The sequence below is a fragment of the Sphaeramia orbicularis genome, chromosome 2 (assembly GCF_902148855.1).
Source record: "Sphaeramia orbicularis chromosome 2, fSphaOr1.1, whole genome shotgun sequence".
In the NCBI taxonomy this organism is placed as follows: Eukaryota; Metazoa; Chordata; class Actinopteri; order Kurtiformes; family Apogonidae; genus Sphaeramia; species Sphaeramia orbicularis.
The window spans coordinates 28,309,003-28,337,000 of NC_043958.1; the positions used below are offsets into that span (position 1 = coordinate 28,309,003).

Genomic DNA, 27,998 nt, shown 5'->3' on the forward strand with positions numbered 1-27,998 from the left:
AAAATGGTAACCGCAGTGTTATCTGACTGACATGACACTAGTGTGCCATATTGTCCAAAACTGATTCTATTAAATGACATACAGCTTTCTTATGACTCAAAGAGCTTGGCTTTTGTTGGTTTGACAGCAGCTAAAAATATGTAATCCCTGCGCTGGAAGCTCCCCAAATTCTGTATCTCACTACCTTTGGCTACGGTCTGTATTAGACACCGCATGTATCAGCTGTAAGTGACAAGGGTGTATAATGCCAAACAAAGGACCATCAATACATAGACTTCAATTTTTTGTTTAGATACATTAATTAATATAACTGGTACGTTTAACAAGAGTATGCATATTTATATATGGTATGGATTTATTACACTTGGAGGGAGGTTGGTGGGTGTGGGGGTGAAAATGCTGCATATATGTACATGAACATGATTCTTAGCTATATGTAGTATTTCTACTTTAAAATATACAAGAATTACTGAAAAGTATCTGAAAGAGTTCTGATGTTACAGTAAAGATGTAATTGTATTGTATTACAGAGATATATACTTAATCTATCCACTCTGAAAACTAACACCAATGATGATGATGATGTTGATGATGAGAACTTGTAAGATTTTGTTTTTTTTGCGGAGACCGAAAAGCGATAAACGCTAAAATGACTGTTGTTAATTTTACTACTGGACACGGCTCTAAATGAAAAGAATGGAGTTTGATGCTGAAACGGCAGACTTTCTTCTACATGGGTGAGTTTGATTATCAGGCTTATGGCAGTTATTATGTGATGTTATTATCTTTGCTAAGTTGCTGTTTGTTGATCCGTGGTTCAGACTAAACTGAGACAGTTCTGACCTTATTTGGATGATTTAGTTCAGCTATTGACAGTACAAGACCGTACAGAAAACGGAGGAGATTTGTGGTTTTACTGTGGTTGTTTTCTGAGAGAATTCAGTTACGAATTGATTTTAAAATTATTTTATTTGTTTTTAAACGCCTCAATGGCCTTTCCTCACAGTATCTGTCTGACCTGCTTCAGCTGTACACTCCTTCATGCTTTCTCAGATCAGCAGGTCAATCACTGTTAGTCGTCCCAAAGACACAGAGGAAGCTGAGAAGTGACTGTCACTGACCCCAAACTGTGGAATGAACTACCTTTGAACATCACACAAGCAATTTCTATTTTTAATCCTCTCGTAAAACATATTTTTTCATTTTGGCTCTTAACTCAGAGTGAGGGGTTGGCTTTTATTGTTGTAATGTATAATTACTTTTATTGTTTTTATTAATTCTCTCATGTGTTTTATTTGTTCTTCTGTCCGTGTGCACCAACTGTGCTGTTTTTAAAGTGCTTTATACTGTAAATAAAGTTGACTTGACTTCTGTCTAAAAACAGAGCTAAGCGAACAGACATATAAGACACAAGGTTACTTTAATGATTATCTGAGTTTGTGTTTGATGGAGAAAATATGATGATCCCATGATACAGATTTGTGTAAACGATGACTTTCATACTTTATTCAGTGACTGATACAGTCTGTGGATATATATAGTGTTGATTTGTTGGTTGTTTTTGTAGCCATGGGTGTGTTCTAGTATGCAGTTCTTCCCTTTTGTTGTTCAGAATATTAATAAATACACTACCAATCAAAAGTTTGGACTCACCTTCTCATTTAAATGGCATGAGAAGGACTGCAGATGACCAACAAGTGCTCAGCATCACTGGGAACTCCTTCAAAACTTTTGGAAAACATTTCAGGTGACTACCTCATGAGGCTCATCGAGAGAATGCCAAGAATGTGCAAAGCAGTAATCAAAGCAAAATGTGGCTATTTTGAAGAATCTAAAATATAAAACATGCTTTGAGTTGTTACACTTTTTTTAACTACATAATTCCATATGAGTTCATTCATAGTTTTGATGCCTTCACTGAGAATCTACGATGTAAACAGTCATGAAAATAAAGAAAAACCAGTTGAGTCCAAACTTTTGATTGGTAGTGTATATATCAACACACTTGAAGAGTTCTATCTGTCTGTTCTCCATCAACAAGGAAGTTGAGTATTGTCCATCTTTAATCCAATTCAGTCCAATTTTATTTGTAAAGCACTTGAAAATAACAGCAAGGTCAGCCAAAGTGCTGGACAAATTTGCAATAAATAAATATACATATTACTAAGAAACAGAATAATAAAAATTTTAATAAAAAAGACAACAATACAATCCACATCTCATACTTGGTTAAAAGCCAAAGAGAAAAAATGGATTTTTAATCTGGATTTGAACACATTTAGGGAGTCGGCCTGCATGACCTACACAGGTAACTCATTCCACAGTTGCAGGGCGGCTACAGAAAAGGCAGATCCCCTCTTAGTTTCCTCTTAGTGTGTGGAACAATTAAGAGCAGCTGATCTGCCAACCTGAGACCATGAGGGGGAATGTATGGCTGAATCAGGTCAGATACTGGGGGGCTAGACCATTTCGACATTTAAAAACAAGAGAATTTTAAAATCAGTCTGAAAACGCACTGGCGGCCTGTGAAGTCTTAACTTAGAGGACAAAAGTTACATCAGATGCACTACAGTATTTCCTTCAGCTTATCTTTAATCAGCCTCAGTTTACCAAATGTGTCAAAGCAATCAGCGATTAAAAACAGTGACTGAAAGGACAAAACTACTACTTTCCACATTCAGAACACTGAACACAACTTCCTGTGAGTTGTTCAAGATGCTTTTCTTAAACAGTGTTTTTCTAAGCTTGGTTCTTGAGTTGTAGGCTCCTGCTAGTTTTCATTCTCGTACCTAATCATTACTGATTAACACCTGAGAAACCAAGTGAAAAAAATCCACTGTAATCAAGTAGATGTTGGGGGAGAAAAACAGTCCTTCTCCCAGTGTTGTTATATGGTCATAAGCTGAAGTAAAGCCTGTAATGCCACACGGCAAACATGCTTATCTGTTCAGTCACCTCCTCTGTGTTCAATGAATGCAGGTTTTCTTTTTCTACATTGTACATAACCAGAACTTATTTTCTTGTTGATCCAGAATTTATTTTGCCAGATAAATGTGCAACAAACTAGTCATGTTTCAATGGCAGACTCTGCTAAAAATGTAAATCCAGGCCTAATGGACACTTAGGTTGACAAAGAACTGGCAGTGACCTCAAAACACTCTGAGTATTTAATGAACAGTAAGCAAAGTGAACAGTAGAATCTTAATGCAGCCAAATTACTTATAACACTGTTCACATTTCCATCTCATTTCCATATTTTCTTCTTTTGTGTCACATAATGGAACAACTATGAAATAGTCATTTAATTGAGGCATGAAGACTTGATGTCCCTTCGAAGACATTTTCAAGTTGCAAAGTTGTCGTGATAAAAATCTTTTTCTTTTTCTTTTTTTTTTTTTATAACCACAACGTCACTGGACAAAATAAATAATCACATTTTAATTAGAGCAGCTGTGCTTGCAAAAGGATTTTGGCTTTATTGCAATTAATATAACAGATAAAGAGCTAGAATTGACTGAAAGTCATTATCTGTCCGAATAAATACTGAAAACACTAAAATGGCAGCAGACATAGAATCAGCTCAGTGATTCGACAAAAGTTTGGGGAAGTGAAGCAAGAGAATATGAGACACAGCATCAGCCAGTTGTAAATTCATCTGCAGAGCCACTGTTGTTTATCGGTAGCTACCACATGACAACGAGGTCAATAACCGCCTGATGAATAGGAATGATTTGTTTGTTTGTTGACAGGTACAGCAGAAAATGAGAGAGTTTGCTCCTCAGGATTAAATCCTCAGTCTACTGTAACCAAGATAAATTTATATGTTAAAACAGACAAATATTCTAAATTTGGCAAGTGTCATGTAAAGAGCTTGTTTGACTTGGGTATTCCTTTTTCTGATGGAGCTTTTTTCCAAGTAAAAATGTGGACTATGCTAATATGAATCCAGTTTATGAGGACTTTTGTATACAGTGCATTCTCAAAATCAGTCTAATCTGATTATTTTACCACACACATGACTCATGTCAATGGTCAGATGACCTAAAGACAAATATCCTTTCTGGCTTAGATGGATGCAGAAGTAACAATACACCTACTGATTAAACATTATGAAAGTATTTATCAAAATGCTTATAGATATGAGTGAATGTCAAAAAGAAGCTTTTTTCCAGGGGGTGTTTGAAGGAACAAAAGATGGAGGCTGACTCCACACGGTGGAACATCTGCAACCAGTGGAAAATTTTGACAAAACTTTATTTTTTAATGGGATCTGCACGACAAAATGTAAACAAGAATATTGGACGAGTATTTATTTCCATAAGTCATGTAAACAGCTTATTGTTTTTGAAAATAGGGGAAATGATGAAAAGGCTTTTGAACTAATTTTTTTTCCCTGCTGGGAAATTCAGTCTCTGCATTTTACCCATCCTAACATACATACAGAACTAAGCATTAGGGTTGTGACCGATGGGTCACGGGTTCAATTCCCTGAACTGGCAGAGAGTTGTTGGGTGATGTGCCCTTGACCAAGGCAACGGACCCCCCATTTGCTCCCCAGGCGCCTGATATGGCAAGCCCACTGCTCCTAGTATGCAGTGTGTGATGCAAGTATCCATGATCTAGTGATGGGTTAAAGGCAGAAGCCAAATTTTGGTGTGGTGCATGTTAACGTGTGTGAACCTACTGACAAAATAAAGATTCTTCTTCTAGTACATTTGGAGCACAGAGCTACCAATAACTTACACATTGTTAGCCTCATAGAATAATTAGCTAAATCAGACACTATATGGGCAAAAGTATTGGGACACGTTAAATTCAGGTGTTTCTTTTCTAACAGGGGTCTGGGCTCCAAAACAATAATGACAAATGTCATAATACAGTTTTATATTGGGATAAATATTATTGCATTGGTTAGTTTGGTTTAAATAGTTATCTTTGCTTCCAAAATGCCTCAGAGATGGTTTTTATTTCACTTCTCTCAACATTCTTTTTTTTTTTTTTTTTTTTTAACATTTTTTTTTAATCTACGACTATGATTTAAAAAGTTCTACCCTGAAATTTCTAAAATCTTTTTTGTGGTCTGACTGTAAATAATAATTTTCTACCACAACTAGCCATCTACTTTCTTCACATCTCAGGAAGAATAATCTCCCATTAAACTTAAAAAATATATATATTGATGTTAATAAACTATATAGACAAAAACATTGGGACACATCATGTCAGCTGTAGGATGTCCTGTTCATGCTGATTTGAGATATAAACATTAATATTAATGATCAATATGATATTTATCACAATGTAAAACTATATTATGACATTTGCTATTATTGTTTTGTAGCCCGGACCCCTGTTAGAAAAGAAACACCTGAATTCAACGTGTCCTAGTTCTTTTGTCCATATAATGTATGCCTTAGGCAATTATGCTATGAGACTAACAATGTTATTTATAAAATTTCTAACCAGAAACCCAGCTGATAGTTTACAAGTACTGGTCTACAACACTGCTCTAAAGTGAAAGATGAATATGCGCAGTGTACCTGGGAGCTGCTCATCTCCAGACTCTGCACTAGCCGGTCCCAGCGCTGGGCAAAGCTGTCCAGTCTGGCCTCCAGTTTGCTGGCCACCTCCTTGTTCTTGACGCTGGACAGTAGGTCCTGACTCATGGAGCACAGCTTGTCCATGGTGGGACGTTTTACCTCCAGTTCCCCCTTCACCGTCTGGGCAACACACACACAAAACAAATCTAAGGATTGAGACCTTCCTTCAGTCACAGGCGACTTAAAACAGACAATACCTCCTGTTTTACTCACTTTTCTAAATAACATGTTAGAGATTCAACGAAAATAACACATAGTGTAGTATAAATAAACAAAATCAAATCAACTAAATATCAAATGCATGTGATGCTAATAAAATATGCCATCAACTGCAATTGGGAATATTTGCTATTATGGAAAAATGCTTTTACCAGAGGTTTTAATCAGTAAAAGATGTGAACATAGCCTGCCTTTGTTTAGCTGCTGAGCCACAAAAGCCCAGTCAAGGTGTCTTTATGTAACATTAGCTAGCTAGCTACACTGGTTAGCATAACTTATTTCAGTACATGAACGTAAATGTAGGTTAGCCATGTTATTTCTAATTTAAAGTTGTAGTTTCTTTCTAAAACCAGCCGCATTAAACTACTAAAAGACTACATGCATAACATTTGTTCTCCACGAGGGGTTCTGTCAGCAATGCATAAACCATTCTGTAGCAGGGAAAACTAACCCTGAACACATTTTATTTCTAACTTTCAACAACTGAAGGGATTAATGGTCCTATCATTTATTTGTGAACATAAGAGATATGGTCTCTAATGAAATGTCCTATTAAGTTGTAAACAACAAGAAGAAACTATTTGTTTAATGATTTGTTTCCTGTTATTTCATTACTATTAAAAACAAAGATAAAATGCCTGTAAATTGTGTTAAAATACTAGTGACAGAAAAGAGCTGGAAATAAGTAGAATAAATCTGCTGATAGCCGGTAGTGGGTCATATTTTGTTGCTAATTTTGTTTGAGATAGAGGTGTTACACTTTATTACATGTATTACGTGATCTGAAGAAATTTAACAAGAGTTTTGACATTTATGTTTCTGAGGGTTGGACAGCAGGACAGCAAAGTATCACCAGTCAATCATTAGGAATTAATGGAGGTGGACTTACAGCAAGCCGGCGGAGGCAGGCCACCATCTCTGCCTGGTCCTTCACGTTGGAGGTCTTAATGGAGCGGACCAGCTCCTCCTTCTGGGTCAACCAGGAGTCGAATAAACACTGAGGAGGATAGAAGAGAAGACCTTTTTTTTTTTTTTTTTTACCTTTAATTGACAATTTATTGGTCCAGATTCTCATTTACAAATAAAAAAAAAACATGAAGAAAACTAAAAGCAACACACAAATACTTACCCACCACTCCTTGACATATTTACATATTGACAATACATGTATTGTCTTTTTAAGTAATTAAGAATTAAGTGACTCTCCACCACATAATACATCCCAACTCCCTGGATGCATTGGTACATCCACAAACCCTGTTCCATTCATTTAGTCTCTCCCAATGAGTCAGATGCTCATCTTTGCCTGACCAAGTAAAAAATGAACAAGACAGACATTCATGGTCTTTGCTGCGGAAGTATTTCTGGTCAAAAATTTAAAGTTTGTCCACCAGGTTGTGTCCCAAGTCAATAAGTCGTAGCTTCAGCAAAGTAAAAAGTGGAGCCACTTTGGGATAGCCGAGCTCGAGATGGTGTAGGCTCTCCTCAGCCTGACCGAACACACTATGACTCCCTACACTGGGGTCTATACAGGGTGGGGAAGCAAAATTTACAATATTTTGAGGCAGGGATTGAAAGACAGTGTATGACCAATTAGTTTATTGAAAGTCATGAGAATTTATTTGCCACAAGAAAATGTACATAATAGAAAATGTTTTTATTCTATGTGTCCTCCTTCTTTCTCAATAACTGCCTTCACACGCTTCCTGAAACTTGCGCAAGTGTTCCTCAAATATTCGGGTGACAACTTCTCCCATTCGTCTTTAATAGTATCTTCCAGACTTTCTATTAATAGTTTTGCTCATAGTCATTCTCTTCTTTCCATTCTAAACAGTCTTTATGGACACTCCAACTATTTTTGAAATCTCCTTTGGTGTGACGAGTGCATTCAGCAAATCACACACTCTTTGACGTTTGCTTTCCTGATTACTCATATGGGCAAAAGTTTCTGAAAAGGTATGGATAATAGTGTTAGGTATGATTATGACATCAATATATGTTTGGTTTCAAAACAATTGATGTAGTGCCTGCTGAGAAAAAACAACTAAATGTTCACTGTAAATTTTGCTTCCCCACCCTGTATGTCTACATGTCTGTTTGCCTTTAGCAACCAGTTCATGAACAAGATGCTCCTCACGGAGAAAGGCCACAATGGCGTTGTTCATCTGATAGCCATATGTAATGTTCTCATGTCTGATCTGTTTTTTCCTGCTCCATGGTGAACTGTTGATCAGCCACAACTCTGACCCTATGTCTGATCAACAGGAGAGGCAGACCCTCACCAGGGAGGGACACCATGGCCCCAAAGAACAAAATACAGCTGAACTAGTTAAATTCAGGAGAGGAGAGGAGAGCAGAGGAGAGGAGAGGAGAGGAGAGGAGAGGAGAGGAGGTGGAGACAAACATGAGCATGGATGAAAAAAGAGAGAAATGAGGGGACAAGAGACAAAAGGCTGAACAGGGGATAGAAGTGTTATCATGTGAAGGCGGTGCACTCCAGACCATTGTCTGCTGTTGTCTGCTGAGGAGACAGCTCTCAACTGCAGCCTCCTCCAAAGACCGTGGAGACGCAGCCTTTTGTCTGTGACAGCATCTCCCTCTTTCCTCACCATCACAATGCAAACTGCACTTCCTGTGAATATTTCTTTTATCAGCGCCTGGACAGTTAATTCTGAGCCAAAGCCTGGGGTGGCACTTGAACAAGCATTTAGCCAGAGAATGAAAGAAAATTTAATTTAATATATTTCCTTATGTCTTAAATAATTAATCAAGTTAAATTTGGTTTCTGGTTCTTATGGATATCTTGATGTCATCACAAAACACACCATGGAGATGGTGGAGAAAATCATACGCATCTTGTTTAGTTAAGGAATCAAACCTGAACAAGTGGAATTCCATATTTTAAGTGTAAAATTCAGTACTATAAACATGAAGTTTCTTGTGCGATAAGTAAATAAATATGTCATATTTGATGCGTTTAAACACGGTCTAGAGGTCTTCTGCTTAATAAAAATAGCTGTAAACTGATGACCCAAAGGGCAGCAACGCAAATCTGGTTTCGGCTTTTAATTAAAGTTGATCAGTTAATCATGTATAATCCGATATTGGGATTTTAGTTTCCTCAATTATTAACCAAGGAACATGAGCTAATCTAATATCCTGACATATTTAATTTCCTTTAGAAAGTCTGCTGTGATTTAAGATACCAAGAGCAAAGACACTGATGAAGGACAGTAAATATCATATTTATATAAAAATAGTTAGTCAATATTTAGAAGTCCTCGTTAGTCTTCTGAAGCTTTTTGTGAAATAAAAACATATCATTAGCCTCGTAGTATAACTGCCTAACTCATACACTACATGACGAAAGTATTGGGACACATTGAATTCAGGTCTTTTATTTTCTAACAGGGGTCTGGGATACAAAACAATAATGAAAAATGTCATAATATTGTTTTATACTGGGATAAATATCATATTGATTATTAATATTGATGTTTATATCTCAAATCAGCATGAACAGGACATCTTGTAGGTGTAGTCATGATGTATCCCAATATTTATGTGCATATAGTTTATAAACATCAATATTTGTTAAGTTTAATGGGAGATTATTCTTTCTGAGATGTGAAGGAAGTAGACGGTTAGTTGTGGTCTAAAATTATTGTTTACAGTCAGAGCACGAAATATATTTTAGAAATTTTAAAGTAGAACATTTAAATCATAGCCATGGATTAAAAAAAACAAAAAACAAAAAAGAGCAATGTTGAGAAAATTTAAGTAAAAACCATTTCTGAGGCATTTGGGAAGCAAATGTAACAATTTAAACCAAACTAACCAGTGCAATACAATATTTATCCCAATATAAAAGTACATTATGACATTTGTCATTATTGCCTTGTATCCCAGACCCCTGTTAGAAAAGAAACACCTGAATTCAACGTTTTATCCACATAGGCAATTATGCTAAGGGGCTAACAATTTATAACATTAACCCTTTCATGCATGAATTATGAAAACCTTGATCACGATTTTTTTCCTGGGTGTTTTAATTCTTCTTTAGGCATGAAAAAACAATGCGATTCATTTTTTTGTTTTTTTATGAACCTATTTTTCATGGAGTTACAAAAATGTCCACTCAGTTGGACACCATGCGTTTAATTTTTGAAGCTCAGAAACATGCAGTTACTGACCTACTGTGTGAAAACTATGAAATAAAAACATTTTTACCCTCCTGAGACCCAGCAATGCATTTTTGTCCTCTGTAGGGGACAAGAGTTAGACAGTTTTACTTGCTGTCCATTGCAAAGAACATTCCATAAAAAAAATAAATAAATAAAAATAATTTAAAAAATAAAAAAAAATCTGAAAAACAAACAAAAAAAACCCTGTTCCATTATGCGGGTTCCAATCAAGACAATTGTTTAATGGAAAAAAGCTAAAATTTTCATTTTCCTGGGTCTCAGGAGGTTAATTCTGCTAATCTGATGTTTTCTCACATTTGAACAGACTATAATACTAGTTATTACTCACTCAGATAATATGCAAAAATAAATAAATAAATAAATAAAGTTTAAAAAAACAAAAAACAAAACTCTGTTAATTACAGTCTAATAACAATTAGTAATTGATTTAGATAAAAGAACAGGAAAGTTACAGGAATGTCAGTGTTTTGGATGGTGCATAAGCGTCCACTGTGTTGGTTGATATTGAACTAAAACAACAAAACCCATGAATAAACAAGAGAACATCTATAGAAGAACTGTCCACTGGAGTGACCACTGTGCATGAAAGGGTTAAACCGAGGAGCCAGACAAAAGAAAGGCAAGACAAGAAAGAATTCTCAATTTTACATATTGTCTACATTATGTTAATATTTTAATTTGTAGAACAGACAGTAACAACCTGCACATTTATCATCTGATCTGTGCAACATGACCAACTTTATTTAAGACTCTAAATTTTCTCTGGAGGTGGAAGTAAACCTGATCTGGATGAACTTATCACATTATACATGCAGCGAATAAGGCTTTTGATTCGTGCGCACACACACACACATACTCACACACACACACACACACACACACACACACACACACACACTCACACGTACCTGTTCATTAGTGAAGTGCTGCCATTTAAGTAAAATCTCCTGAAGCAGAATCCAGCGCTCTTCAGTCCATCTACAAATGGCTGCCCAGCGGTCGCCGAGTACCTACACACAGACACACACACATTTGTATAAATCATCTATTAATATCTACAATACCACACGAATTCAGAGATTTCCCCAGGGACTAACACATGTTCATTACATTGCATTGAAGGCTAATGGATTGGACTTTCACTTCCCAGTTTAATTTTTTTGTTTTTTCTCTCTGTCCCTGAGGAGTGGAATAAAATTAAGACATTATATTAAAAAATCTCTACAGTACTATGGAAACTGTAAAACATGCAATGAGTTTTATAGAACAGTTTCATAAGACGTTAAAACCGCTAGTTCTTGAGGAATGATTTTACTCATTTATTTTGAGGCTTTATTTATCTATTTGTTTTTAATTGTTGCATTGTTGTATACTATTTGTCCCTGAGAACATGCACCAAATCCTATTTCATGTTATATACAATGTAAGTCCGTTGGGTGAATGGATTTGATGCTGATAGTTTTTACATTTCAGTGACAATTTCTCAAACTTAGGCACCAAGCTGTATGGTTAAGTTTATATATTATAGAACATTTACATATCATTATCCTCATAGTATAATTGCCTAAGTTATACACTATATGGACAAAAGTATGTGGACACATTGAATTCAGGTGTTTCTTTTCTAACATACAAAAAAATAATGACAAATGTCCTAATATAGTTCTACATTGGGATAAATATCATTGTATTGCATTGGTTAGTTTTGTTTAAATTGTTATCTTTGCTTCCAAAATGCCTCAGAGATGGCTTTTACTTAATTACTCTCAACACTGATTTTTTTTTTTTTTTTTATTTTATTTTTATCCATGACTATGATTTTAAATACTCTGATATTATTTTTTTTTTTACCACAAATCACCATCTACTTTCTTTATGCCTCATTTAGGAAGAAAAGTGTCCCATTAAACTTAAAAAGGAAATATCGATGTTTATAAACTATATGGACAAAAATATTGGGACACATCATGGCTACAGCTTGTAAGATTTCCTGTTCATGCTGATTTGAGACACAAACATCAATATGATATTTGTCATTATTGTTTTGTATCCCAGAGCCCTGTTAGAAAAGAAACACCTGAATTCAAGGCAATTTTAGGCAATTACGCTATGAGGCTAACGATATGTATGTACATGAATGACATGCAGATATGTAACACACATGAGTCACCAAAAGGCACAAATGTGCATGTATACAATTATTTATAGTCAATGAGTTTCATGTCACACAAGTGTATAGCAACACAACAAGACATTGTAAGTATCAGATTTTGATCAGTAATCTAAAGAATATCTTGTATTTACCTGTTATCTCACTTGTAAACAATCTTTTCTGAAGGATCACCACATTTTTAACACATTAGATTCACCCCAAAAGTCCCAAAGTTTAAGTATATTATCACATTTATTAATGATTGTACTTGTAGTAAATATTTAAAGTGCATATAAATATTATAGTTTATATCAAACATGGCTGATGCAAATCTGATTATGTGTGAAGAAATTTAGAGAAAAAAAGCGCGTTAACAAAGTAAAGGAAGCGGAATTATTTTAATTGTTAGTTTGTAAAAAGGGGGTGGGAGTCTATAAGTTATACTTCTTCCCCCTCCTTTTCGAGTGCTGAAAAATTTTGTTTGATCATGCATGGTTCTTTGTTATCTGATGATTCTATGTGCTCGAAAGAAAACTAAACTAACGAAATATTTTAGGGAGGTTTTGATGTGGATGGACAACAACACAAGACAATATTTTTGGCTGCAACTGGAGAAAAAACCCATCTGATCTTGTGTAAATCAGGCTGATTCCGAATCTGAAAACAGAATTTGTCTTACACACCAGGACCCTGAGTTATATGGTAAAAAATACGACAATAAGTAGTAAACTGGTCAGATTTATTTATAGATGACTGATTCAAAATGTTTCATTCACTGTCTCTTGCTCCTGTGGTTGTGATTCCTGCTGTGTGTTGGTGTGTGTTTCCTGCTATAGTACCGACAGTAACAATAATGGATTAGATTTGTATACTGCTTTTCTTTTTTTTTTTATTTTTTATTGGTATTTTCCATAGTTCCCATACTTATTCAATTCACCATGTTCATCCATTCATCTGAAAATTACAATTGAATCTCACAGCGATATATCCGTGACTCCACAGACAAAATCTATAGTGCTTTCAAGGCACCCAAAATGCTTTACATTAGTGATCCATTATTCATTCACTCTCACATTCTCAGTCTGGTGGCGGTAAACTACATTTTTTTAGCCACAGCTGCCCTGGGGCAGGGTGATGGAAGCATGGCTGCTAATATGTGCCAAATGGTTCCTCCGACCACCAAACATTCACACACCAGTGTGAGTGACTCTGGAGGCAAGGCAGGTGAAGTGTCTTGCCCATGGCACATGACTAGGTCAGAGAAGGATTTGAACCACCAACACTTCAGTTATTGGATGACCCACTCTACCTCCTAAGCCACAGCTGCCCAATCAGTAATCAGAAATCACCATCATGTTCAGGTGCCTGGTTTCCATTTCAGAAATACCTGCTTATACATTACATCACTCAAACTGAAGGGGAAAAAAAAGAAGATTCAAGAGGAGGAAATGGATCTTGAGTGACGTTTTGCAGCCCATCTATTCATATGCCTTCATCATGTCCTCCCTGGTTGATCATAAATTATTGCTTCATAGTTGAACAGTAAATGTTGCATCACTTATACAAATGAATCCCAGTCTGTTAATTCTAGTGCTGAGCTTTGAGGAGAACACAGGATCACCAATGAATTCTGGGGATCAAAAGACAATTCCAGCACTCAGTTTTTCTGAATGTTAATCACTTAGAATTTACAAAAGTGAAACAGTGGGCTGATGTGCTGCTAATGGCTACAAAATGACTTATTATTTGGGCGTAACTCAAAATCCTGATATATTGGAGAAATACTGATTTCATATATGGAATCAGTGTACGTTGTTGATGTAGATTCACTGTTGACCAATGCTCTTAACAATTGGTCAACAGTGTTTTTTTGCATGTTAATCCATATTTCCAGTGATTTTGGTGTGATCTAATCTGAATAACTCACTTAATTTCACAATTTTCTGAACTAAAACAGCAAATCAACTTGGACAGATTTTTGTATCCAGCAAACATGAACTATTTTTAGTATTTCTATTAACAGTAAATGACAATAACAAGTACACTCCATGGTTGGTTATGATAGCATTTAAAGTGGTATTGTAGCTGCTGGACCAGCCCATTTATCTGAGCACAAACACAAATGAGTCTCATTAAAGCTTGTGGGAAGCTATCAGTTGGAAAAGTTGATTTTTTTTGTGACCTCATTGTATTGGCATATTGGCAGCCGGCTGTTGGCTGAGTGTAGGGACACTCTTCCGTTCCAGTTACCAAAGGAAAGGCAAAAACAGTGGCGTGTCCAGCCAACAGAGTCATCAGAGTGACAGAGAGACACAGAGGGCAGAAGGTGGAAAGGAAATGAAATGACAATGACGTGCAAAAAGTGCAGGCAAGTGGAGTTGGACACAGAGGGAGAGACGCAGCAGGTTAATCTTAAGATGAATGGCCTGTAATTAATCAAGTGACAGTTCAACAGCAGGGGAAACGCAGGGAAGGCACCTTCGATTTGCATTTTTACATTCCTGCACATCATTTTCTCTCTCATCTGTTTATCTCTCTTCACTTGTATTTAGTAATAAACTGCACTAGAGGAAGCAATGCCAGCAAAACCTCCACTCATTTAAAACAAAGCCAAACAAGTTTTTCCATTTGGTTACTAATGATATTAAGTGTGATTATACTTTGCATGCAGCATAATCAATGTGTGTTTTGCATTTTAATTGTTTAATATGACACTCTGAATAATTTCAGACAGAATAGCAGCATTGTGTCATTAATACTATTGTGGAAATTATTCTTATTATTACTTTTTTTGGATGGTGTTTCTAAGTAAAGTCTGGGAGGAGAGATTCTCATTTTCAGTTAATCTGCTTTCAGAAAAGAGGAGTGCACTACTATTCACAGTTCCTCAAGCCTTTTCTCCCCTAGGAAGAGTTTCAGTCGCATCCAATTATCCAAATTTCTTCATTTCCTGTTCGTGTATAGCGCCAACAATGCCCAAATCTTCCTCAGCGTGCTCACCTTCCCCAAAGATTACAGACTGAACTCTTCCAAAGATTAAATCACCATGACTTCCCCTTTTCTCCTCACATCAACACTTCAGAGACTAGAAAGAAGCCAAAGATTCTTAAACACAGTACACCTGAAAAACCTAAAGCACCTCTAGTTTTGTTGTGTTTGCAGGATGTCAAAACCATACGTATTTATTTACCAGACTCTTTATTAAGTAAAAATAAATCTCATATTGTCTTCTCAAAGTCACGTTGAATACTTGACTCTTTGGTATATAAAATGATTTTATTTTCTGTCAATTTTTTAACACGCATTTCTGTATACCTTTGTTATATTATGATCCAGAGATTGAGAAACTATCATTATGTGTGGTCATTATAATGAGTGAACATCACAATTGAATGTCGTTTATTTTTTATGAAAATTAATGAAATTACCATTATAACAGTCAGTTCAGCCTGAAGAATGGGGCTTTCATTTAAACACATTTACAAAAGATGTTTTTGATTGATTGAAAGTTGAAAGTTTACCATAATGTTCACATTTGAAACTGAAAATTGTGAAGTTAATCATAGATTAATATATATATATATATATATATATATATATATATATATATATATATATATATATATATATATATATATATATATATATATATATATATATATAAACTTGATATATAATATATTTAATGACAATAAAAAGGGACATAAACCCAAACCATGGGTGCTTGAAAAAAACACATCTCTCTGTTTAGCCTGAAAGACAGGGTGTTTCACTTAGACACATTTGTGGATGACATTTTGATGTTTTGACTCTAACATTTCATGGTTTTGCTCACATGGTTTGGGTTTATGTCCCTTTTTATTGTCATAAATATGTATCTCCAAACTATTTGTTCTTCAAATAGGAACAAGTTAAACATAACTGTTTAATCACTCTATTCAATCTTTGACATATTTCTGTCAGTGTCAGATACACTATATGGACAAAAGTATTCTAACTGGTTGAATTCAGGTGTTTCTTTAAAAAACTTCTCAGAAGCATTTTGGCAGCTAAGATAACAATTTAAACAAAACCAACCAATGCAATGATATTTATCACAATATAAAACTATGTTATGACATTTGTCATTATTGTTTTGTCTCCCAGACCCCTGTTACAAAAGAAACACCTGAATTCAATCCGTCCACATACTTTTGTCCATATAGTGTACCCAAGCATTAAATAGCATTTTTTTAAATTTGTTTGTTTGTTTTTTTAAGCACACACTTTGTAGCCCATTAAGAATGACCCACTTTTGGGTCACCAGTAGAGAAAGCTCCTCTTAAAAGCCTAGCTATGTTTATTACAGGCAGTGAAAAACACATTTCTTTAAAATAGAAGAGGGTTAAAAAAAAAAAAAAAAAAGAGTTAATATTTTCCAGCTGAGGACTTGTTCTAGCAGCCTCACTTGTTCTTGTTCCCCTGCTGAGATATTTTCCAGATCATTGTTAAATCCAGCTAAAGTACATTACTGAGACAGAGTTAGATACATTGTCTTGAACTTAGATAACATTTCTAATGAAAAATATGTTCGACACAATCATTATTTTTATGTTTAGGAAAAAAAAAGATACATTTTGGCAATCTCCTGCTGATTTGTGCTGAACCATTTCACTTTTGAGAGCTTCAATCCTCTAGTCCTCATTTAAACCCCAATTAAAATATTTTAAACAAATAAGATGATAGGATCTTGAAGATTGAAAATATTTCAATGAATTAAAATAATTCCTGCAACTTTCACATCCCTGCCTGAAGATAGTGTGTACAAAGGCTGCAATGCTGCAATTAAGGCTGGTGTATTAGAGAGGTGTGGAAATGAACGTCTACTGTTTTAATAGATTTTAAGCTTTATTCTTTGCAGTGTACGGGAGTTAACAAGGGGAACTAAGGCCCATACATCAGATGTTAAGACAAGCGTGGAGAATTAACCGCACAAACAGGCAGCGAAGTCTGGCTCCTGGCTGGAGTCTGTGTGATGATAAGTTATAGAGTAAACAAAATCAGCAGAAAGCTACAACACACACATAAACAGAAGACACACATCTCGCTGGCAAGGTCTAATTACTGCACAACACCAAAGACAAAACTATCTTCTGTTCAATCTATTTTTCCCTGAGAAACAACACTGGAGTCTGCTGAGCCCACTCCCACTGAGAAAGCTAGTGAGTGAGCGAGATGATGAGCAAGGGAGAGTGAAAAGAGATGAAAAACTCATAAAATACCTCAAATTAAAGTAAGAATTAGCCTGCGAAGTCTGTGTGTGTGAGCATATACACATGTGGGTGAGTGCTGAGTTTACTTTAGTTTATTAGAATCCCTATTAGATAAAACTTTACATCAGCTTTTCATCCTGGGGTCCACAAAAACTCTAGAACAATCAGCTATAACGAGTACATTATTAACACAACATTACAAAATAAAGTAGACAATATAAAAAAATACACACAAACAAGTTCATGACAATGCAATGAACATACATGTACTTTGATATTTTTAATGATTTACTGATCCCTATTAGGGTTGTAACAATGTTATGGTCTTACGATTAATCGCAATTTTAAACATCATGGTTAATTAATTGTCAAGGCTGCCAAAAACTGTCTCATAAAGTACAGTAGATTAAGAGTGGAAGCAAAGACAGCCAATATGTGCTTCCCGCATGGAACGAAAACAACGTCACAGAAGCGCTGCGTTCAACATTCCACCATTCTACCATCATCTGTGCAGTTTCAGGGTACCATTACACAGCCCATTCACAACAATCTGGCTGCACAGCTTTGGTAGAGTAAGGCCATTCTTCTCCAGCAGTTCAGACTGTCTTACAAGATTCAGGAGGGTTAACCTGTGAATTGATGCAGTAAACATGCTCTATTTATTCACAAGGCAAACTGCATAAAATAGTCTGATGCGCCTGTAGAGCGGGCCTGGTTCTGGCAAGGGGTAATGCCCCCTTAAAGAAACGTCCTGCCCCCTCAAATGAAAGTAAGTGAAGTTTCAGGAGGTAGGGAAAAGGTAAATGAGCTTCACAACAGCGGTAGATGTAGAGGAATTAGTAACGCGTGTTAAGTTTCACTTTGCAAAGGGACGTACGGTCATATGGTTGGTGAGTACTCATTGTGAGGTACATACGGCACAGACTGCACCCCCACATATAAACCCCCCGCAAAGTAATATAGTAATCATGAGACCGTGATTGTTTTTCTGACGATAATCATAGCACCAAAATCTCTTATCCTTACATCCCTAATCACCATACAGTCTACAGTATAATATTTTTTATCCTATAACATATCTAGAATGATGCACACAAACTGTATGGTAGGTACTACATTTATGTAATCAATGGCTACAGAATGCTAGCTGTCAAGTTCATGAAGGCTATTTCACAGGCTATATTATAAGTGGACAGATGAACCATAATGTCATTCACTGGTTGATGTTGGATTTTCAGAACTGGAAGTGACCGTATATGGATAAAAGGGGAGGAGCTGCAGGAGAGTAAGGGCTCAAACAGTGAGCCAAAGCTAAATGTTAGCTTAATAATACTGTAAAATGGTGAACTTCATCACATAACAGTCCTGTTAGTAGCACCTATAAATCACAACTACAGTTAAGGTGTCTGTCAGGAAAATGTTTATTAAATAAACACAAACTCTGAACGTCTCACTCGGCAGTCCCCCGTTGATCTAATCGGAGATCTTATTAACCCATAAAGACCCGGTGCTATTTTTGTGGCAGGTCCAGAATATTTTTTTCCTCTATATTTAACTTTTCTTAATTGATTGATTGCCATTTATTATGACATTATCATCTGCATTTTGTGTTTTTTAAGTGAAAATCAGGTATTTTATCTATACTTCATTTACTGATCATGTAGATGTTCATAAAAAGTCAGATTGAAGTTGAGGAATATTATATCAGAAACAGAGAAAACTCTTTTTCAGCAAAGATATCCATAACCAAACATAAAAACAAGTGTCTTTATCCACTGTTGTTTATCAGACTTCATGGGTTTTCCTGGTGAATCAGTGTTGTGGAAGATGACAGTGTTTCCATGTTCACTATGAACACAAATGGGTCATATCTGATGACCATGAAAAGATGATAAACTGTATTTTGCATCAATTCTTTACATGTATTGATAGGATTAGTGGATCAACAGGTATTAAACATTTTAGATCAGTAGATGCGTTTGGTTGCCGGTGGATGTTTGGGTCTTTATGGGTTTAAGGAGAAAAAGTTAAAGATGGAATGGAGACGAGATCACTTATGACAGGGTCCTAATAAAAACAAATGAATCAATGAAAACTAGAAAAAATCAATGAGCTGCACTTTATGTCATACATGCATTGCACTTTATTTTGCTTGGCTGCTAGGGAATGTCTTTTAAATGGTGAATGTGTTTTATTTATCTTTTACTAATGTATGTGTGTATGTGTTGTTAAATATTTTTACCATTTTCATGATATTACTTATCCTATTGCTGGGACCTGAGTACGCATTTTCATGCACTACATTGAATGAATGACAATAAACAAAGCTTGAACCTTGAAAAAAAAATATTGGCTGAGTATTTTTAGAGAAGTTCAGTATATGTCTATGGGTGCCAGGGCTTTTTGGAGCAGCATCCAGTGGCCGTCAGTTGAAATGTCTTCATTTTAGAGCCCAGGCAACTCTCATTCATATTCCATTACAGCTAATCAAACCAAACTGAATGTGAACACGTGTGTCTCACATGTGAGTGTCTATGTGACCATGTGTGCAAAAGGTTACCTGAAGTTTGCCCTCTAAAGCAGCAGTAGCACTGTCTCCACTGGTCTCATCCACCACCACCACCATGTGGGTCAGAGAGTTCACCCGGACCTGCTCTAACTCCAGGTCCTCCTGTAGGAGCTGCAGCACAAACAAAACAGAAATATATTGGTGCTAACACACTTACAAACCAGTGACTTCAATGATGGTGAGTTAATGACAGAATGAGGCTGGAAGCAAAAAGAAGCTGAACAATTTTGTGTGTCCAGTAAAACCACAGGGGCCCAGAACAGAGCCATGTTTCAACTATACAGCTTTAGCACCGGGTGGCAAAAAAACAGGCCATTATATAGAGGTCCTCCTTCGTAAAAAAAACAAAAAAACTTCCATTTTGGTGCATGAGTCTAAAACAGTTCACAAAAACTAGTATTAAAACTAACAGTGATACAGATCATCCAGTTTCAGTTCAAGATAAAAAGCTATTTTCAGACGATGTGAAAAAACAGCTCATTAATCCACTGATGGCTTTTTACTAATCACAACTATTATTAAATTTACCTCTAAAAATCCACTGTTAGTTTCTATTAAAAATTACAATGAACAATACAAATTAAAGTAAAACAAAACAAGAAATACAGGTAAAATCTACTTCTTTTTCAACCCCTCCACTATTAATAGTCCATGTGTACGAATAACTTGCACAATAGAGGACCTTTATGAAAGAATCATTTTGTAATTTTTATCACCTTTTACTATAATAGAGACTTTACTCTTAATACCCCCCAAAAACCTCACACTAATTAAAAGCAAATGAAAACTTAATTCAATCCAGTGAGTTCCATACAAAAATAAAATCAAACTAGAAGATGAAATGCTCATGCACTTGTAAACTACTCTCAAAAAGCAATCTGATAAACAAAATAAAAATCAAAAGTAATGAATATTTTAGAACTGTGCAGCAGATCAGGCTTTTTGAGTGTTTTGATTTTGTCAAGGGCACAAAAACATCATTGCAACTGAGGGCAGTAAATTAGAAAAAGAAATAAAGTCACAAACTTCTCTAAATATCCATCATTTTTCATTTTTAGTGCAATACTCTCCAACTGCTACCCATTTCATTTTTTAATCTGCATACGCAGCACCTAAAACTGACACAGTGGATAATTTGGACGTATTGTTTAAATCTCCACAGCTGGTAACAGAATTTCATTTCAGAAGCTTTTATAAAAGCTCCCACTCTCTGAAAATGATTTCTCGACTGGTTGCAATCCCAGTCCAAATGAGATTCTGGTGCGCGGCGAGGGAACTGGTTGGAAAAACAATAGAAGAAGAACCTTACACACAAAGGACGTGTAATGTGGATCTGCTGTTTGTGTCGGTGATGTTACACTGAGGTAGGGCTGTTTTGTTATATGGGTCAGTAAAATTGTACAGCTCTAATTTAGCCAATCAGAGCCAATTTTCCAAAAATGGTTTCCCCCTAACACAGAAACGAACCTACAGTCAAACACATTACAGCCCTCTGCATCTTCTGCATCTTCTCCTCCACCTTGTGTTTGTTTTCGTCAAACCAAGAACTTATAGGTTTAATTTTAGCAACATCTATGCAGTGAGGTTGACTAATTGTTGTTGTTCCGCAGCTGGAGCCTCTGTTGGATGTTGTATTGCATCCATTCTGACAGCGCTTCCTACTGTGAGAATAAAGTGAAGCCGTTTGTCACATTCTAGCATGAGTTTGAGCAAGAGTCTGTAATCACCAGGCTAATTTGACGCTTTTTATTTATTAATGATCTGCAAAATCGCCACATGAATAGACTCTGTAACCCATTTGCACCATTGTATCAATAGTAAAATGTAAAATACACATTCACTTTTTGAAGCATCAGACATGAAGCATCTCTTTGAATAGTCAAGGCCAGAGAAAGTCAGATGCTCTGACCTGAAAATGGCTTGAGAAAAGACCATAAATGAAAAGGATAGACAAAATATATGTTTACACAACAGAGAGAAGTACATTACATAACATAATATTATTACCTTACATAAGCACTGTCTGTGAAGGAAACTGGTCAAACTGCTTATCCACATAAAATACTAATATATCTACAGCTTTGGTAGAAAAATAATATTAAACTGATGGTGATGATTTGTTTTTGTTTTTTTTGTGGAATTCAATATAACAACCATTCAACACTGATAATTCAGTCTGAAATTAATTAAAGTGGTTATGTAATTACAACATGTAAAATAAATGTGATAATTAAAAAGCTTATTCAGTTCATTGTGAACAAAATATTGAAAACGTAAAATGGCCTTGTGCATTAGCTACATATAACATTAACTCTTAAACATTTAGGAGGTGAATTCCAAATAAATTTCTCTAGATTTAACCTTTCTTTACTAATTTATCTCCATTTGTTACATTACGCTGGTCAACAACAAATTTATTGTTTAAGTTTTTTGAGCTGATTTAGGATAATTCTGGTGTGCTGAATCCAAAAATCACATTAATTTTGCTCAATCAGGTCAACTTTCTGAACTATGCTACATATTGGCTTTTTAACATTTTTGCTTACATTTATGGGCATTTTCACATCATATGATACAAAATTCTTTCATATTTCTTGCAATAAATGAGTTCTGAAGATTTTACTTTTTCCAATTTATGATTAATGTTTTTTTTAATATTACAGGTGAATGAAATGGCTTCGACTAGAAGATCTTGCAAAAATAAGCCTGACATATTCTGCTACATCTGCGGTGAATACACCATTGTACCTAACAGGAATCAAGTCACAAGTTTCATAAAGTGTGCTTACCAATCTTATTTTGGTATTAAACTTGGTGACCAAGATAAAGTTTACAAAAATGTAATCAATTTTGTGAGAAGATCAAATTTTTCAAAATCAAATTAGCAAAAAAACCTGACGTGATTGAGAAAAACAGATGTCATTTTTGGATTTAGCGGTGCAAAATGGTCCTAATTCAGTTGAAAAAACCTAGACAAGTTGCAAAAAATATTTTTTTGTAACCCAGTGTTATCCTTTTACATTTTGCATTTTTAATTCACTGATCATGTAAATGCTCATAAAAGCAAGTGAATTCAAAGGTTATTATATCAAAACAAAGAAAAAAGAGAAGAACTTTTTTTCCCCTGCAAAATATATAATAAACTGAACATAAAAAATAGCATCTACAACCAATGTTATGGGTCGAGCTCTATGGGTTTTACTGGTGAATCAACGTAGCAGAAGATGATGTTTTTTGCTGCATTTACTCGATTTTTTTCAATGTATTGATAGAATTACTGGTTAAAAAGGTATTAAATATTTTAGATCAGCCAATGCTTTTGGCTGTTTAGGTCCTTGAGAGTGAAAACAATCCAAATAAGCAGGAGATAGACATTTAGGTTCTTCACAAAGAGGAGGACGATGAAAGTTTCAAACCAAATAGATGTGGAATCAACAAAATAACTGTTTATGACAACCTCGAGAGGAAAAATGCAGTTTGACTTTACTTCACTTGACTTTACTTGACTTAGACTGTTAAATTTCCCCATGGTGGGATCAATAAAGTCTTATCTTATCTTCTGTTATTTCCAAAGCTACATGTTCTGATCTTATTCTGCACATAAATCATGGTTTCAGACACACATTTAGCATAAAAATCCACGATGTGAGGATACCATTTGGAATGAAATCAAAATGTATCATTACTAACACCTTTGCTGTTAATAATACAAAAATTCACATAAAATAACTGGAGGAAGAAAACAGGACTGGTTAAAGGGGAGGTCCTGACTGTGATCTTTCATTACAGGCAGTTTTTTCTTTTTGTGTTTACTGAGAACGCACTTATTTTAAAAGACAGAAAGTAGAAAAGAGATTCCTAGAGAAGTACAGTACTAGTAGATAAATGAGTAATTAAATTATTAGTAATTAAAATTACAAGATCCATACCAATTATGGGATATATGTGTGGTGATCAGTTAGAACCTCAGGGCATCCATGTGTTTACCTGGTCCTGCAGGTCGATCAAAGTGGGCCCTCAGCTTGAACAATCCCAATGACCTGAGATGTCTATAGAGTTAACAAACTCAGTCCAATAAGTAAATAAAGGAAAATTAAGTCTGACTTCCTAATGTCTGTAGCACGAAAGGGATTACTGAAGGACTTAACTTTTCTTGAAATTCCGAGATCCATGGGCTAAATTTAAATTTTTTTTCAGTGAATGCAAGGTGTTGCTGTACTTTAACAGGGTTCCTACAGGTTTCTACAACTTAAATTTAAGACTTTTTAAGACATTTTTAAGACTACTCAGAACAGCATTTAATGTCCATTTTAATGCCTATTCTAAGGCCATGCTGGCAAAAATTAGTGACTCCTAGAATATAGGAAAATGTATTTATTTACATCAACAGAGACTGAATATTACATACATACTGTACACATAACTGACTGCTCTGTGGTCATTTCTCACTGGGGGCTGCAAAGTTAGTGATAATTGGTTCCTAATTTCAATATAAATTGTCAGGTTGGAACGGATGGAACAGAGTCGACTAACGTTACTTTCTTTGCAGCTTGGATATTTCCCAGACACATTTAAACACAACACGGCCAACAAGTTTAGGAAAACATTACTGAAGACCTACCATATCAAAGTTAATACCTTTTAAAGACTTATTTAAGGTATTAAATGCAGATCTGTAAATTCAAGACTTTTTAAGACCCTGTGAGAACCCTGTATAAATACACTGAAATAATTCAGGTAAAATGTAATTTATCACCTTTTCAGTTACGTCAGATGCACCTTATTTGGACTTATTTGGCTTTTTGACAAATGATGGCTGTAGAGGCTTCTTCTACATTCATTTAATGATATATTTGCTTTAAAAAGTCAGTTTTCACTAAGTTTTCTCTGTTCTGATAAAATAACCTTTGAATTTATTGTGAGTTTTTCATGAACATCTACATGATCAGTAAATTAAATATCGGACAACACTTTATTTTCACTGAACGACGCAGAGGATGAAATAGATAGAGAAAAAATCATTGAGAAGTCACCAGGTCTTTAAGGGTTATAAAAGTCTTAAGATAGTGGAGGTCAGCAGGGACCCACCTTGTGCTCTTCTACTTGATGCTTGACATCCTCCAGGTCAGGACCCAGTGGTTGAGCCCCCATCCTCTTAATCCGAGCCTCTGTCATATCCAACCAGTCTGTGAGCTGTTGTAGCTGCTGGTGCTGCAGGTCCATGAGGACCTCGTGAAGTCTAGGTGTGAGACACAATACAGGGAGCTGTCAATCACTTGTTGACACTGCAGGGTTAGCTATTATCGAAAACACAGAGCCTGAGTCGAGAACAGTTCAGGAGAGCAGATGAAGGTCGAGCTGAATGCTGGCTGACTGAATTTAACAAGTAACAAGTAAAAGTAGAAACACCTCAATATCTCAACTTTCTACCTCAATATGGCACTAAGAGGAGAAGTCCTATCTTCAAAATAGTACTTTAGTGGAGGGTTATCAACAAAATATACTTTACAGCATCACAAATAACACATATTAATTTGGCAGAAGTCTCATATTATAATAAAATATTACATTGTTCTTTTGTTTTAATCTCTAATAACAGATCTCTTAGAACATAATAGTTATTTATTATTATTATTATTATTATTATTATTATTATTATTATTACAACTACTTAATTATTACTACTCTGTTATATGTTGATTTTTACTCATACATTTCCATTGTACAACTGCCTGTTTTTGTCACTACTGTTTTGTTTTGTTTTTTAAGTTTTTTTCCAACGTTTTTTATGGTATTACTATTTTCTTATAATATTTCTTATACTGTACATTCAGTGTTGTGCTGCTATTGGAAACTCAATTTCCTGAGGGCTCTGCCTAAGGGATCAATAAAGATCAATCTAATCTAATCTAATCTAATCTAATCTAATCTAATGAATACATGTCAGAGCATTTAAAGGATGTACTTTGACAATGTAAAGCCAATTTTAGATAAATGTAGGGAACCATACAAGCAAATGATAGGATTTTTATGTCAAAGTAATAAGTAATATTAGGATTAAAATACACAGTGGATTACATGGAAATGACCTCAGTAGTTTCTAAAAATTGCGAAGGTTGCCCATGCACTTAATACTGTACAAGTCTGTCAATGTCTATGATCTGTAAATTAAAAAGTACACCACAAATTACTAAACACAGAAGTCCTAGAGGTGTTAATCAGCCTCTCATTGATGTGGGATTGTATTATTTATTTATGTATTTATTGTTTGTTTGTCTTCTCACCATCTTTATTCTACCTCCTTACCAGTTGAGAGAGTGAAAGTTTGGACAATATTTTGTGCACAAATTCATGTGGCAACACAGGATGTTGTCTGTTCTTTAACAAAAAGAACAAATGATGACATGGACAACATAAAAAGCAGCATGTGGCCATGAACATTTTTTCAATAGTAAACAGGCAAATAGATAATGTTGGCAAATTCAGTATATTTTGTTCACACCATGTTAATACACAAAGATCGGGGGGGGGGCATACGGCTGTCCAATATGATAATGTGGGGACAGAAATGACACTCACTAAAGCAATGGTTTCTATTTGTTTAGACAGTACTTTGCATTATTCCACACAACACAACTGCAGGCCAATGGAGGGATGCAGAGAGTTCGATAATTCCATTTGAAATGTAATTAAGTATAACTAAAAATTAGCATAAAATACACAATTACTACATTACATTACAAACATTAATTGCAAACAATTAATTACAAACATTACTCAACTGATGTACAAGTATATCAACATTTTACTCCAGCCCAGAAGTTGATTAATATGTGATTTTCCTTGGCAAAAAATGACAAAAAATGATCCCAACCTGCTCTTTTATGCACTGCTGCATTACTACAGACCTATGCTGCTTCGTTTAAGTAGTGCTTGGTAGTCTAGGCCATGTCTGCACAGCCCTGGGCTTGAATCAACAAGATTATCAAAGAAGATAGCTTAACAGTTAATTAAATTTGGCTCAGTGTCAGCTATCATTGAATTCACCATAATTAGAAAGGCCGCTGTTCTTGGTATCCATGAATGTTGGCTACTGTGTGGATTCATTGTGTAAAAGGAGAGGAAACATTATTCATCCGCCTACAGTAATACATTATTTGGATGTGTGTGTGCCGGATGTGTAAGATCAAATAACAGTTACAACAGTGTATTTACCTGGTTTGTCTTTCCATGCTAGCCACTCTCAGGTGCTCCCATCGTGAGTTGAGGAGATTCATCTGCTCCCTGACCTCTGAGTCTTCATCCTCAGTTAGGTTCCCCTCTGACAGCAGGGCGGCGCCGGCCCGTAGGACCCGCCCGACGCTGCCCTGGTGCGTGGTCAGCTCCACCATGTAGCCCTGGTAAGAGACGTTGTTTCATAAGCGTATTTTCTCAGACTCCACTCTTGTAGTCTAATTAGCATCGGAAAGAAGAGGATCGCCTCACATCAGTACTCCCACTGAATGACCCATCTCTTTTCACTTTAACAGCTCTCAAAATGTATTTCCACCTCTCACCTTAGCGCTTAATACATTTATTGGGAGCATTTACCTCTTATATGGTTCTCCTAGGGTCTCACACAGCAATGGTCAGGGTTAATTTAATTTTAAGAGCATAAAAGTCAATACAAGCCAGTGTTCCTGTAAGTTCACAGCTAAATCAGCCTCCCTGTGCAGCACACAAACAGACACACACCTATCTTGAAAACAATGCATCTAAAGTGGTGAACTAGCAGCTATATGTATATATAGATTTTTAAGTTTACTAGTTTAAAGTAATAATGCCGGTGTTTTCCTCCAGTTCAACCACTTCCCTCACTGTATCCTCAAAATCCCTTCCTATAATGTGCAATAATACTACAAAGTGACATTGTGTACAATAAGCTGTGCAATAATCTTCTGTTCTGCAATAAGAATGCAATATTTATTCAGTATTTATTAATTTACAAATGCACTATTTTTA

General features: G+C 35.5%; 1 protein-coding gene across 13 annotated transcripts in view; it reads right to left on the bottom strand.

The window, feature by feature from the left end:
* The window catches only part of dmd (dystrophin), a 348,302-nt gene that overhangs the window by 228,120 nt on the left and 92,184 nt on the right, over positions 1-27,998 (bottom strand). For all 13 annotated transcript variants that reach the window (XR_003937328.1, XM_030154578.1, XM_030154571.1 and 10 more), the window contains 6 exons: positions 27,213-27,394; positions 25,086-25,236; positions 19,989-20,108; positions 10,933-11,034; positions 6,709-6,816; positions 5,541-5,720 (listed from right to left, as the gene is read on the bottom strand). Coding sequence is in view for 12 of the 13 variants with exons in the window: in XM_030154578.1 (XP_030010438.1) it covers positions 5,541-5,720; positions 6,709-6,816; positions 10,933-11,034; positions 19,989-20,108; positions 25,086-25,236; positions 27,213-27,394 (843 nt within the window). In the remaining variant the exon portion in view is untranslated. The remainder of the gene's footprint in view (positions 1-5,540; positions 5,721-6,708; positions 6,817-10,932; positions 11,035-19,988; positions 20,109-25,085; positions 25,237-27,212; positions 27,395-27,998) is intronic.